At 42.3% G+C, this 14,267-nt stretch overlaps 1 protein-coding gene across 1 annotated transcript in view; it reads right to left on the reverse strand.

Annotated features, from left to right (window-relative positions):
* Nucleotides 1–14,267, reverse strand: part of LEMD3 (LEM domain containing 3) — a 1,135,447-nt gene that overhangs the window by 962,116 nt on the left and 159,064 nt on the right. The window contains exon 4 of the mRNA XM_044088062.1: nucleotides 5,597–5,670. Coding sequence (XP_043943997.1) covers nucleotides 5,597–5,670 — 74 coding nt within the window. The remainder of the gene's footprint in view (nucleotides 1–5,596; nucleotides 5,671–14,267) is intronic.

The raw sequence follows: 14,267 nt of genomic DNA on the forward strand, positions 1-14,267 counted from the left end.
AAAATTCATGTGCATCAGATATCCAACGGCTTCAAAGTGGCTTCCAAATTCAAAAATACAGATTCTGTTACTCAAGTATTTCCAGAGACAAAGGGTCTCAAAGAAAGATGTATGTCAACACTTGTGTACTTTAGGTAAGCCATAAATAAATGGAAATCTCAGTAAAGCCACTTAAGAGGCTGAACATACCAGCCTTGTCATACCCAGTCCACAATCAAAGTACAGTCTTTACGTAGAAATGAATCGGACATTGTGATAAGCACAGCAATTTGTTAAACATTCAGAAATAAGTCTCTCCATTACAGCTGCAGCACCACCTTTACCTACTTACTAGATAAAATCTATGTTTCTGGCTCAACGTTTTCAATGCATCTTGGTCAGATAGTGATCAATTACAAAAACTACAATATTTTAAAGGTGCTGCTCATATACGCCACAAGGCTACAACAGTGACTGAGTTTTCAAACTTAATTACCCTCTGGTTATTTTCCTTGATGTTTACACTCAAATGTCACCAAATGGCAACACTAATCTGAACAACCTAAACAATGGCAGGAAATAAATCTGCAGTTACTACAAGTATGTGTATCTCAGGAACTTCTTCTTTTGGCTTTTCCCAGTTAGGGGTCGCCACAGCGGATCGCCTGTCCACTCATGATTGGCAGCAGAGTTTTGCGGTGTTGAGTTACCAGCCCGACGCCCAACCTTCCACTGAAGGAGCACACTCACGCCTAGTGCCAATTCAGTGTCCCCAATACAGCTCTACAGCATGTCTTAGGGATGTGGGAGGAAACCGGAGCACCCAGAGGAAACCCACACGACCACAGGGAGGACATGCAGGCTCTGCACAGAAGGCACCCCCAGCAGAGAATCGAACTGGAGAACCTCTTGCTGTGAGGTGGCAATGCTAACCACTGCACCACCACGGCCGCCCCATGTACATCTCAGCAAGTAATTATCTGAAAACAATGAATCTGATCAGCTGGTAGACATTAACATAAAAATGACTACGACTAGTGTGTGTGTGTGTGTGTGTGTGTGTGACACAGACAATTCAAACACACCGACTCCAAGCTCATGCAACAGTGGGGGACAGAAGCCTTGCTGTTCAGCTAACGTCCATCATCTATACCAGGCAACACCAATTTTTGAGCAACTGTGTGCTGTTTCATAATCTCTTTCTGTTCATCTTCACTGGGGAGCATTTTGAGGAGCATAACAAGCAGGCATATTTATCCATGGAATCTCTGATGAGTTCTGCTGTTAACATCCAATCATCTAGCCAGTGGCTTGGGGATCTGGAATGCTCAAAGATAGGTCTTGTTCAACCTGAAGCCAATGCAGTGAAGGCTGCAAGCAAGTACAAAATGAGGACATCAATTTCCCTGTCTTCCCAGAGGACATCAGTACAAAAAGGTCAGTACTGAACTGCTCTGACACAGTATTTTGGACTTACTGAGTTTTCTGAGGTACATTCATTGTTATTTTTTTAACTATTAAAATGTTTTGATGCTTTACTCATTCTTTGAAACCCACCCAACATATTACATAAACACGCACTCACACAAAGACACGAACAGCTACTCGAATCTGGTAATGTCGACTAACTGAATTTTATTTTTAATGGAAAGTGTAGTTTATCAAATGCTGTGGGACATTTGTTTGAGAACAAGTGGTGCTGTTTAGTAATGCAGATATTTGTGCATGTACCAAAAGATTCAGCATCAGGGGTAGGATTTGTATCTGCAGGTTATGGTTACACTAGTGGCTTGGTAAGGGATAGATTAAGTGTTGAACACGTGGTTACGCGGTGTGTGTCTGTATGCATGTCTGCGTCTTATGTAGTAGTACTGTTAGGGAAAGGGTTTTTTGTTAAAATACTTTGTACGGTTGGGTTTGGGAAGTATTAGTATTAGCAAATTTCTTACTCATGGGTGCCAACCCTAATATTAACTTTGCTACTGTTGCTAACCATAGATTTATTCAACTTAAGAAAAACCTTTTCCTTAACAGTACCACTACTCAAAGTATGTTTGAAGGAACTGGTTTTATTTTTTAGCATTTGTTATACTTTTTTGGATTATTGTATACATTTTTTTTGCTGTGTACATATTTATAAACACTGAAATTTATGGCCATAAATATGTTCTGTGTATACACACACACACAAACACACATACATACAAACACAAACCAAAGGGTAAAAAGGTCCCACAGACCAAACAATCCTCTTATGCTGTGCTGATGAGGTCAATACAAAGTACATAGCATACATGTTCACAGCTGGTGGGTTTTAGCTTGATTGGCCTGAATGGATCCATAAAATCTTAAAGCAAAAAGTCATGGGCATTCAGAAGTCATGTAGGTAAAACACTTGACACATTAAGAGGTCATTTACACAACTACCATGAGCCTCCATTACAGGAGGTTTAAGGTATCACACAGTGAAAACTCTAGGCATGGCTATATACACACACACACACACACACACACACACGCGTGCGCGCGTATATATAGGTTCATAGGTCAGTACTAGGATATCGGCCCAAGGGCCTACGTAAGCCTAGCCAGTAAGACACCATAGCTTACACCACCCAAGAAAGTTATTTTCCTGTGCCACTGTCTAGCAGAGACACAGAAGTGATCCCCGGGGTGTATTTCCTATTTCCCATCCACTCATCAAGATTTTTCTTGGAGTGCTAAAGAAGAACTTTGCTTGACATAGATGGGTAGCTTGTTCTAGAGTATAGGAAGTCTCTGGGACAGGAATCTATCCCTCCAGCATGTCCTGTTTATTGTGGTGACAAGGTTTAAGTCCCTAGAGCGTGTAGCTTGGAGGGATTGGGATTTCTGTAGGTGTAGCATGTCCAACAGCTCTGGGTTTGACATAGCTTTATATGTTAGGCAGAGATCCCCTCGGAGTAGGCAATATGCTACGGAGTAAAGCTGGAGTTTTTTGAGGCGGTGAGTGTAGGGCATTTGTTTGAGGCCAGTAATCCTCTTTGTGAGGTAATTCTGTGGCCTTACCAGCTGCTGCAGATGTCTTGTGAGGTACATTCCAAAAGGGGAGTTTTACTCTATAATGGGTCTAATGAGTGACAAGTAGAGGGGAACAATAACCTCTTTTCTCCTGGATGAGAACCCTTTTATGATGGTGTGTGCCACGTAGGACTTCCTGACTACTGTGACGATGTGACTATCAAAGGAGAGACTACTGTCCACCTGGGTCCCAAGGTCTCTTATCACGCATTCGGTGTTAAGTAGATTGCTGTCTATGTGGTAGTTCATGGGTACAGAGTTTTTACCAAAGGGGATGACACTGCACTTTTTGGCATTGAGCTTGAAGCCATGGCCTCTGACACCAGGCATCTGTCTCAGTGAGGCCCTTCTGTGGGATGTCCACATCATTTGGGGACTTTACTATGGCTCCTAATTTGCAGTCATCTTCAAACTTAGTCAGCCAGAGGCTGTGTTAGTCTGTACTTCAGAGAAGTAGATACAAAACAGGAGAGGTCCCAGGACAGAACCCTGTGGCACTCCACTTGTCACTGTCTTGAGGTCAGATTTGGAGTCTGCAACTTTTACAGTGTGGGTTCTGTCAGTGAGCCAGTTGGCAACCCATCTTATGACGTAGGGATTTATACCTAGTTTAGTGAGTTTAGCTATAATTCCAGAATGGGGGATGGTGTCAAAAGCCTTGGCGAGGTCAAGATAGGCTGTGTGAACCACCTTACCCTCATCCACGGCTTTGTTGATTGCCTCAAAGAAGTCGATCAGGTTCAGGAGGCATGATCTGCCTTTCACAAACCCAAACTGGGTGGGATCCAGAGTTTGGAGGTCACCAATGTCTTGGTTTACGAGTTCCATGATGATACGTTCCATGGCCTTGCAGACCTGGCTCATCAGGCTAATAGGTTGATAGTTCCCGGGATCAGTGGTGGCTCCCCCTTTGTGGAGTGGGATAACTGTTGCTGTGCGCCATTCAGTGGGCACAAAACCTGATGCAAGGCTATTATTGAACATGGTGCTTAAGTGGGGAGCCAGTTCGTTCTGAAGTTCGTGTAAAACGCAGCCTGGGATGTTGTCCGGTCCCATGGATGCTGTTTTTTTGGCTTTAGAGAGTGCAGCTTTTACCTGCATAGTTGTGATTACAGGGACTCTGCATTCTTCCTGTAGAGATACTTTCTACCGGTAGCCACTACAAACAGGTTACTGTAGCACTACAGAAACAGTATCTATGATGTCCTTATGTACATTATATCATACCCACAGTTTAGGAAAAAACTGTCTTTATAATGTTGAATAATTACAAAACCTTAACCAAAATTCCTCTTAAAATTTTATTAATTTTAGTTTATTTATCTGGATACGGCACTGATCAAGATGAATTTTAGGCTCAGCCAAGGAGGCGACAAAACAGAAAAAAAGGGCAAAAATACTAGTATAGAGACAGCAATAATTAAAGCAATCTGAGGTAAATAGTGCAGCAGAAACTGTTAGCAAGTACACAGCAAATATAAAAGTTGTGTTTTTCAAACAATAATACAGCAAGCTACAAGCTTAAAAAAAACCTGTACAAAGCATTTTGTACTAAGCTACAGTCAACTCTGAACATGGCACTATCTCCTAAGCTAATACAATACATTCAAAAGGAACTCAGAACTTTACATCCTTGCGTTTACCACATTTTCACTGTCATCCATCTACTCAATATCCTCATTTTTACACTTTTTAACCCTTCACACTAAGCCACCTATATTGTTGCAGTGAAAGTAAGCCTACTTCTAAGTTCCCAGCTTCATTCATTAAGTTTTGCCTCTTCATGTTTAAATATGCTCGTGAAGGCTTTATGTAGACTTTTGAGGGCTGTACTTCACTGTTGTCAATACATTTAAATACCATAATTTCACTTTTTTTTCTTTATGATACTATCTGCATGCGAATGAAGCATTGGTATACAAGCTATAAAAGTCATAAATGCAGTTGCAATCTATTCAACAAATGGATACAAAAACAAATACAGACAATGGCTTTCTTTTCAAGAATTCATACATAAAGAGAAAAAAAACGGTTTTGAGGTTTTAAAAATGTAATACTATGACACAAGTAAAGTAGGCTGGAAAAAATTGGAAATGGCTCTGGCAATGACAGCCTGCTGCACAAAAAATACTAAACATTAACTCCTGGAAAGAAACTGTAAAATAAATCTGTTTACCTCCACATATGAAATTACAATACATTGTAAATGCTTTGACAATCTGGTTTGAAGTAATTTAAATCATCTTTTCCAGAAATTTGCAAGTGGCTTAAAAAGTACACATTTGGTGCAACTCTCCAACCTTAAGATAATTCTAATTCAGAATTATTTTCTTGACTGCTAATGTAAAAATAAATCGCAGCTTTTAAAAAGATCATTATGGTTTAACTTCAAAATACGTAAAAGTCTAACTTGAGGTACACATAATATGTAATGTACATTATGCTGGCATAGTTTTACAAATCTCCATGAATTATTAAAAGCTTAGTAACATCTAAAATAAAATGCCATTGCATGTGCACACAAATGTACTAAAAAATTAAAGTCACAAGTACTTACTAAATACTCAAATGCATCTTGGACGGACAAACTTCTCTTTTTATCATGCATGTTATTACCGCAGTCATGATCCCCTGGAAGACAACAGTTACTGTTTAAATAAAAAAAACAATTACACTTGTATAACTTTAGCAGGCCAGGAACACAATATGAATTAAGCCAATCGAGTCAAATCCAGATATCTATGTTCCTTTCTCCAGTTTGTGAGAAAAAGTTAGTATTACACAAACATCCACAATTTGCTAGCATACAAGTAAATTGTATACCCAAATTAAATGAAGGCTCTCAGTGTAAGTAACCAGACTTTTAAAATGCAGACCATGCACATGAACACACGTGTGCATATAGAGCGTATTAGTGTTGAAATAACTACTGAACAGAACAAGTAATACCAAAATATCAAATATAAAATATCTACCCTCACAAATACCTACAAACTAAAACCAGTCACTCGGTAACAAATTTTGCAGACTGTAAACCTCTTCAAGCTTCCTTACTAAGATATACCAATTCCATGACCACACAGCATTTTCCAAAAGGAAAAACTCCTCTAAACATCTAACAGTACAGTGGGTAATACATTCCTATAAAACACAAACTTCTACAATGCATATGCTATTTAAACAATATATATATTTTTTCTTCAGGGAGAGCAGACTCTGTACCCCACTCCCTCCCCTTGAATGTGCACGCACACTCAACCATACACATCACTAATTTCAAGTGAAAAACATTAAAAGTCTATCGATCAAAAAAGCAACATTCAAAGGCTAAAATATCTGAAGGCAATAACATGTCACATACAGTGTAGATTGTAGACCATAGGAAGTTACCAGGTTATTGGTCCCGAGGCCCTTACAAGCCTAGCCAAGAATTTAGCCCATCTTACAAGTCCGCACCCTATGCCACTGTCCTCATGCAGTTATCCGGTTGCGCTTAAAAAGGTTTAATTAGGTATTCTGCTTTATGTGGACAGGGAGTCTATTACACAAAAGGGGGAGTCTCTGGGACATCCTTCCAACAAGCCCTACTGATGTCACAGATGAGGTTGAGATTGTGCATGCGGGTTACTAGAGTGGAGCTTGACTTGCAGATATGCAGCAATCCCATCAGGGCAGGGTCTGAGGTTGCTTTGTATGCCAGACAAATGTCACCTCTGAAGAGTCTGCAGGAGACTGAGTAGAGGGACAGGGCTTTTAGCCTGTGTAGGTTAGATGTTTGAGGACTTGAATTCTCCGGGTGAGGAACCTCTGTGGTCTCCCCAGCTGCTGCAAGTGCTTTGTGAGGTACATGCCAAAAGGGGCATTGTACTCAATAATGGGTCTTATAGAGGAAGAACACAGGGATGTTATGACCACCTTGTCCCTGGATGACATACTCTTACTAATGAGGTGGGACACGTAGAAAGCTTTCCGTACAATGGAGGCAATATGGTGGTCAAAAGTCAGTTTGCTATGAACCTGGGTGCCCAATTCCCTCATGACTGATTGCTTGCTTAGTACCTTATTATCAATGTGATAATTTGTGGGGAACGTCACTCTCCTCAAAAGGGATGATGATGCATTTTTTGGCAGTCTGAGGCCAAGTTTCTGGCACCAGTCATTTTTTTGAGCGAGACCCTCTGAGGATGCTCCCATCACTAGGGGAACTGATGACAGCACCCAGCTTGAAGTCATCTGCAAACTTGGGTCAGCCACAGCCCAGTAGATTTGGCCTGCACCTCCAAGAAGTATATCCCAAACAGCAGAGGCCCCAAGACCGATCCCCTGGGGTACACTGCTTTATATGGGTCTACTTCAGGTGACTTCCCCTATTTTAATTAGGTGGGTTCCATCAGTAAGCCAGTTTGCTACCCATCTGGTAACATATGGATTGATGCCTAGTTGAGAGAGTTTATCTATTACACCCGAGTGGGGAATAGTATCGAAGGCTTTGGCTAGGTCAAGGTAGGTGGGTGTGCACAGTCCTCACCTCGTCTATGGCCTTGGCGACTGTCTCAAAGAAGTCAACCAAATTTAACCTGACTCATGCATCACCTCCCCCTGACAAAACCAAACTTGAGGGATCAAGTGTCTGGAGGTTGCCAATATCCTTGTTAATGAAGTCCACAATAATCTGCTGCATCGCCTTGCAGATGAGGCTAGTTAGGGTGATGGGTCTATAATTTCCTGGATCAGTGGACGCTCCACCTTTGTGTAAAGGGATGACAGTAGCTGTCCACCACTTGGCTGGGACGATGACGAAGCCAGCACTCAGGATTTTGGTTGAATAGGGTGCCTAATGGTGCTGCAAGTTCCTGCCTGAGTTCATGTAGGATGCAGCCTGGGATGTAACCAGGTCCCATGGAGGCTGTATTTTTTGCCGTTTAGTGGGGAGTGATGACCTGCACCAGAGATAGGGGGGCAAGTACTGGGGATGTCCTGTTTTTTACTGACTGGGGGGACAGACGAGTGAAGTTTGCACTAAACCTGTCTGCCAGCAGGTTGGCTATATCTACAGCATTTGTATGTGGTGTCCTTGACCACCAGTTCCAAGTAATTCTAGGTGCTTCCCTTGAGACTGCAGACATATGTGAAGATGATTTTATGATTGTCTTTAGTAGATCTAGCCAGTTTGGACTCTAAGTTTTCTTTGCAGGATTTTAGTAGTGCTCTTATTTGCTTGTTCAGGCTGAGGACAGACTGCTTCCAATTAGGCATCTGCTCCTCCTTGGTCCTGGACAGCATTTTTTTTCCTTTTAGTATATAGAGTTTATTTATTGTAGATGCCCACCAGACAGGTTTACTCTTCCTTGAGGAGGAGGATTTCGTCCTGTCTGGTATTCCCGATTCCATGCAGCTATATAAATGCTCATATAATACTTTGGTATAGGTTTGGACATATGTGCCAGTTCCTATGGAGGGGAAGGGGGAAGGGGCTGTGAAGCAGTTTATACCTTCCCTCAAGAGGTTGCTACCAGCTTTGGAGAAGTTTGACCTTTGCTGGGGGGGATGGGGGAGATGGTGACTTTGAAAGTGACTGCTTTGTGGCCGGATCTTACCAGGGATGATGACACACTAGGGATGCTGCAGTGGTTACTCATGTTGGTTAATCACAAGTCCAAGATATTTTCACCTCTTGTGAGGGTGTCAACCAACTGGTCCAAGGTATTTGCATTGAAGAATTCAAGGAATCCCTGGGCATTTGTGTTTTGGCATGAGTACTTCTTCCAATCAATGGTTGGATAGTTGGAAGTCACCCATGATCAGGGCAAAGGGTTGAATTTAGACAGATTCGAAGAGGTCCAATAGGTGGAGTGGGAGGCCTATAGCTAGCTATGATTTGAACAGGGAACGGAGTTAATTAATGAATGCCCTTATTAAATGTACAGTGGTTTGGGGATTTGCTCCCCTCATCAATGATGAACAATCATGGAATTAATACCCATAAGTAAGGGTGGTGTGGGAAGGTGCTTGTTTCCCTACATAAACACACTTGTGTAATGAATGCTGTTTAAAGCCGAGGTAGTGTTAAGCATCAACTACCAGAAATGTATTGCCTGATACTCTGGACGGCTGCTCAAAGAAATTATTTTTCTCAATGCAGTGACGAAGCAAAGCCACCACCCCAACATAGAAGGGGCCTGGCCCTTGCAAACGTGCTTAATGTGCAGTGGATTCTATTAATGGCAGACTGGTTTAGCTTAGCTGTAAAAATTACATTACAATTGTCTACAAGTGTTGGCAGAAATTTTCAGTTTGATATTTTGGCATCCAGTTTTTGTGTGGCAGACATTTTAACATTATTCATACATCCATATATACGTCTGTATTATGGATGTGAATAGTATGAAATGCACTCAGCTGGTAAGAGTCAAATGGAATTCCAGCTCCATTTTTTGTTTAATGTTGGGGCAAAGCACCATGCATCCCATTCAGGAATGGGATCAATTTCAGGGTTAGCCCACTTCAGCCACAAATGTCCTTCAGACAGACTATAGTTCCTCGCTTAGTGTTATTTACTTAGGTTCATAGGTTCATAGATTAGTACTACTAGTTATATACTTTCTGAATCTTTTGCAGCCACTGTACACTACTTGTACTACTGTTTCAAGCCTGTGTGGAAGTACAAATGGACCAAGGAAAGCAGTACATTTAGGCAATACCCACCATAACAGTAGACCTCTGGCAGCCGCAACAATCAGAAAAAGCTGGAAAAAAATTCTTGTCCAATAATAGAAAACTTGCTATTTCTCATGTTCTCATTTACTTTTTTTTCGTCGGGATAACTGTTCATCATTCAGTAAAATGGACAGGTAGTAAACAAATATGCTTTTACATTATCTGTTATATAGGAAGCTTCTTGAATCGTTGGTTAAGTTCAGCTTTTCCACCTATTCTGATGCACTCAACATCAAATAGATCAGGTTATACAAATATGTGCTTCTTCCAAGCCCAACGGTTTGCCCCTCGTCACAAGACAGCATCTTCCTATAAATAATTATGACAATATGAATGCATACTACAGCAAATAATACACAGACAAGGCATATACTTACTCACCTTCTAGAGAAGTCCATTTGCACAGGTTGGTGCCAGAGACAGTACCCACCTACCAAAGGGGGATGGAGGATGGGTAGTTTTCAATGACAGCCCTCCTAAACATCAGCTAAAATGGTAAAAGCCTCATCTTCTACACCAATTATCAACAAACAGTGCTGCTGTGTCGTTGATTAGGATGAATCCCAAGCAGGGCAGCCTGTGAACAGAGACTATCTTACCTTTGCAAAGGGGACAAACAGCTGATCCAATTTCCATAGTTTAATCCAAATAGGAAAGTCAACTGCCTCTGCATATTGGACAGTCCAACTTCCTGAACTGTACCATTCCCCAGTGGTCTCAGCAGATTTGCTCCCACTACTATTTCAGGACAGTGGTATAAGATGGGCATTAGCCAATGCAGTCAGATTTTTTCATGCCCTTACTGAACAAGAAGCCAACCCTGGGCACTTAAACATTTCTTTCCCCTTTACAGGTACTTATCTTCTTGTCAAGAACAGCCACCCACAATGCCCCAATCACCATCTCTGGATTTTATGCAAATTCATACAAGAAATGGAGCATGGTATGGAGATGAAAGAAATGGAGAAGGAATAAGGTATTGTGTACTCATCACAACCCCAGGAGATGCCAAGAAGCGTAAGAGACAGTGGGAAGGAACATGGACTGATACAGGGAATCTACTTGAACATCTACAATTATGGTAATAGAATTGGATTACGTTCATCATACTATTTCACCGTTGCAGTCATGAATACTGGGGTGACTCACACAGCAAGTGTCTGGCTCTGGCTGTACTCTCTAATAATAATAATAAAAAAAAAAAAAAAAGCAGAGCTTGCAGTAGAGTGGACAAACCCTGCCTTGAACCTGACTGCAGTGTCTAAGTTATAAAATTTTAAGTTAGTGTGGACTGAAGACCAGGTAGCTATTTCCAAAAGTGAATTTGAGTACTAATCCCTTTTAGTAATGTTGTGGGGGCTGACGTAACAAGAACTGAACAGGTTTTTTCCTCTAGCAATGGCTGACCAAAAGGAAGAGTAACAGCAGCAGACAAAATGTGCAGGCCATTTAGACTGTTTGTTCACATGCTCTCTGTCCTATGTTTTGCAAAGGCCACAAACAGCTGATCTGACTTACAATTTCCAAGTCGGATCCCCACCAGCCTCCAACCCGGTCACAGCAGAGGAATCCAATGATAAAGCCAGGTGAACCTCAGAGCATTCACTCATCTCGGGAGGGATGCCTGGAAGGGGCTGAAAAGCAGAAGATTCCGGCCTACACTTCTTGTCTTCTTCACTGAAGGCTGTCCCTCAAAGCAAGAAGTTCTCTCCACTGTGTCCTTCGCAAGAAGCTTAAGACACTGGTTTTCAAGATAAAGTGCCAAAGACAAGTCTACTATGAACAGTTTTAGGTACAAAGGCATGACAGAACGTACAGTCATGCGAGGTGCCAAGGCAAAACAGATACTGTTCATTGCCAGTCTTTATGGGGAATCTGTCTCCCACACTGGCATTTACCCTTCTTGGATGACACGAAACCCCACAAGCAACAATAAAAGAAAAAAAAAAGTCAAGGATAACCCCAACGAGGCACTCATCTGCAACAGCTTGGTGAACCAGTATCGGAACATTTGTTCAAACTGACTATCAAGGGATGGTGTTCGGACTAGCAGCAAAGAAGTCCTGAGGATGGTATGTCCGGACATCACCTTTATGCCCTATGTTATATGTGAGGAGTACATATGTGGCGTATGGCATACCTTAAAGTATCCTAAAGGTTTTGGTATACTGGCCAGATGCAGAGCCACCCTTGGCAGGGGATCCCTAACGTAGTGAATACTGCAGCAGTGAAATGGAAGGCATCCTGCAGTAGTAACCTAACCTTTTCTAGTCCGGTAGTATCTACTATGTGGCATTTTTTTTCTTTAATGTTCAATACCACTTTTCTTTCTGTGGGCTTTTGACAGGCTGGGGCACTGGACAACAGCGGTGATTGGGACTGGGAACATGTATTCCCATTACTATACTTATCCTCCTGTCCCCTATGGTGGCCCTCTACAAGGCACATGGAGGGTCATTAAGCTCCCACCTGTCTCCAGCACGGCAAGGCCTTGGGGGGAGGGGTTAGACTGCTGTGCCTCCCCAAAAGGAGCAATGTGACTTCTCTGTTGCGGATTACACTTGCATCTCTGGGTAGGTGAACATTCCGGAAGCTACCATAAAATCACTGGCAATGGACTGTGGTGCTTCTGGTTATGCCTGAAGTAAACTAATAAGGACTCCACTACACTCTTAACAGGCACAGAAACCACAATCAACAACAGGGACTCCTAGGCAGCTGTAGCCTGCTCAAGGAGGGAGCATCAAGGAGCCAGTCAATATCACCCATGTAAGTACACCACGCCATCCAAAAAGTATTCATTCATCACAGGAAATGTAAGGAGATCACCTTGGTATCTTTGGTGAAGTTTAAGTGCAGCCAAGCATATAGCTATTCCAGCACCTGCAGGGCTGACAGAACCCAAAGCAGTAATACAAGCAAATCTCATGATCAGATTCAAGATGAGACTCAACTGTCAACCCCAGCTGTAGCATTTGTTTCAAGTGTTCATCTGGCTACTGCTCCTGCTGTATTTCATGTGACAGCTTTATGACCTTAAAAAAGTGGAAGGCATGTAAACATTCCCTAAACCGATCCACAGCCCCAGACTACTCAAGAGGTATGGACAACTAGAATCTGGGATGGAGGAGAAATTTTAAGGGCAACTGCCACAACTGAGCCAGGCATCAGAGTCACCAACAAAGAAGTCCAATCCTTAAGAGGCCAGAGGGCCTTGTCTAGTATTTTTGGAATAAAAAACACATCAGGATTGTCTCAAAAAGTGGCTACAGCCACCCAAACTGCTAACATGAGGGTTTGAATGCCAGCAGCAAATTCAGCTAAGACAGAATTCTGGATCAGTGGATCCATCCCTTATACTCCTAATGATCTCTAAAGTGTACTTAAATTTGGGATCACAGTGGAAGAAGGGGTCAGGCCGCACCCTCATTTGTCATCATCTGGTGTTGACAACTTTACAGTTGCATTAACATGCATGTATACTTCCTGATAAACACTCAATAGTGAGACTTCCAAGAAAAGAAGAGGAATTACAATGACAAAAGCTGCCAACAAATTTAGCATAGGGCTTCAGGACCATCTGTGAAGGCCAAACAAAGAATATTGGTTTTGTTTCGGGAGCTTTTTACCACCTATGCTCAAAAGTACAGTTGTGTACACCTACCATAAATGTAGATGTTAGAGTGTCTTCACTGTTGCAGTCATAACTGTAGGGTGATCCTGCCGGCAGGCAGCCTGAGGTCGGCCAGAATCACAAAGTCTGGGTCCGGCGTCGGCTGCACAAGCTAGTACCCCGACGTCAGTACGCTCTGGTACATAGCCCTCAGCCGACGCCATCTTCTCCAGCCTTTCTTGCCCCAGATGTCAGAAATCCCCAATAAACAAAAAATGAGTCCCACAAGGAAACACAAACACTCCATAAAGTGAAAATAGAGGGGATAGGAGGGAGGGAAACACCGACTGCAACAGTGAAGACACTCGAACATCTACATTTATGGTAGGTGTACACAACTGTACTATGTTCTTCGTGTTTCACTGTTGCAGTCATAACTGTAGGGTGGAATCCCAAAGCAGTGAAGAAAGGGAGGAGGCTTAGATAGAAGAAGGGGCAGCAAGAAGGCCCTGCAAAACAGCAGAGGCAAAACCTGCCCTGGTCTTAGAGTACAAAGGGAGATTGTAGTGCTTGGAAAAGGTATGCACAGAACTCCAAGTGGCAGCTTCCAAGATATCCTTGGTAGGGACTCCTCTGAGAAAAGCAGTAGAAGTGGCAGCAGCTCTAGTAGAATGACTTCTCACAGTACCTGGAAACTGTTTCCCATGATGAGTGTAACAAAATCTTATTCCATAGGCAATCCATTTGGAAATAGTTTGTTTGGAAATAGCCTTTCCAAGAGAACTGGAGGCAAAAGAAACAAACAATTGGTTAGATTTTCTGAATTCTTTAGTCTTGTCCAAGTAAAAACGTAACTGTCTGTGTACGTCCAATGAATGCAAAATCCTTTCCCCTTTAT

This window comes from Protopterus annectens, chromosome 11.part0, assembly GCF_019279795.1.
Source record: "Protopterus annectens isolate FY-2018-M chromosome 11.part0, PAN1.0, whole genome shotgun sequence".
Taxonomy (NCBI): Eukaryota; Metazoa; Chordata; order Ceratodontiformes; family Protopteridae; genus Protopterus; species Protopterus annectens.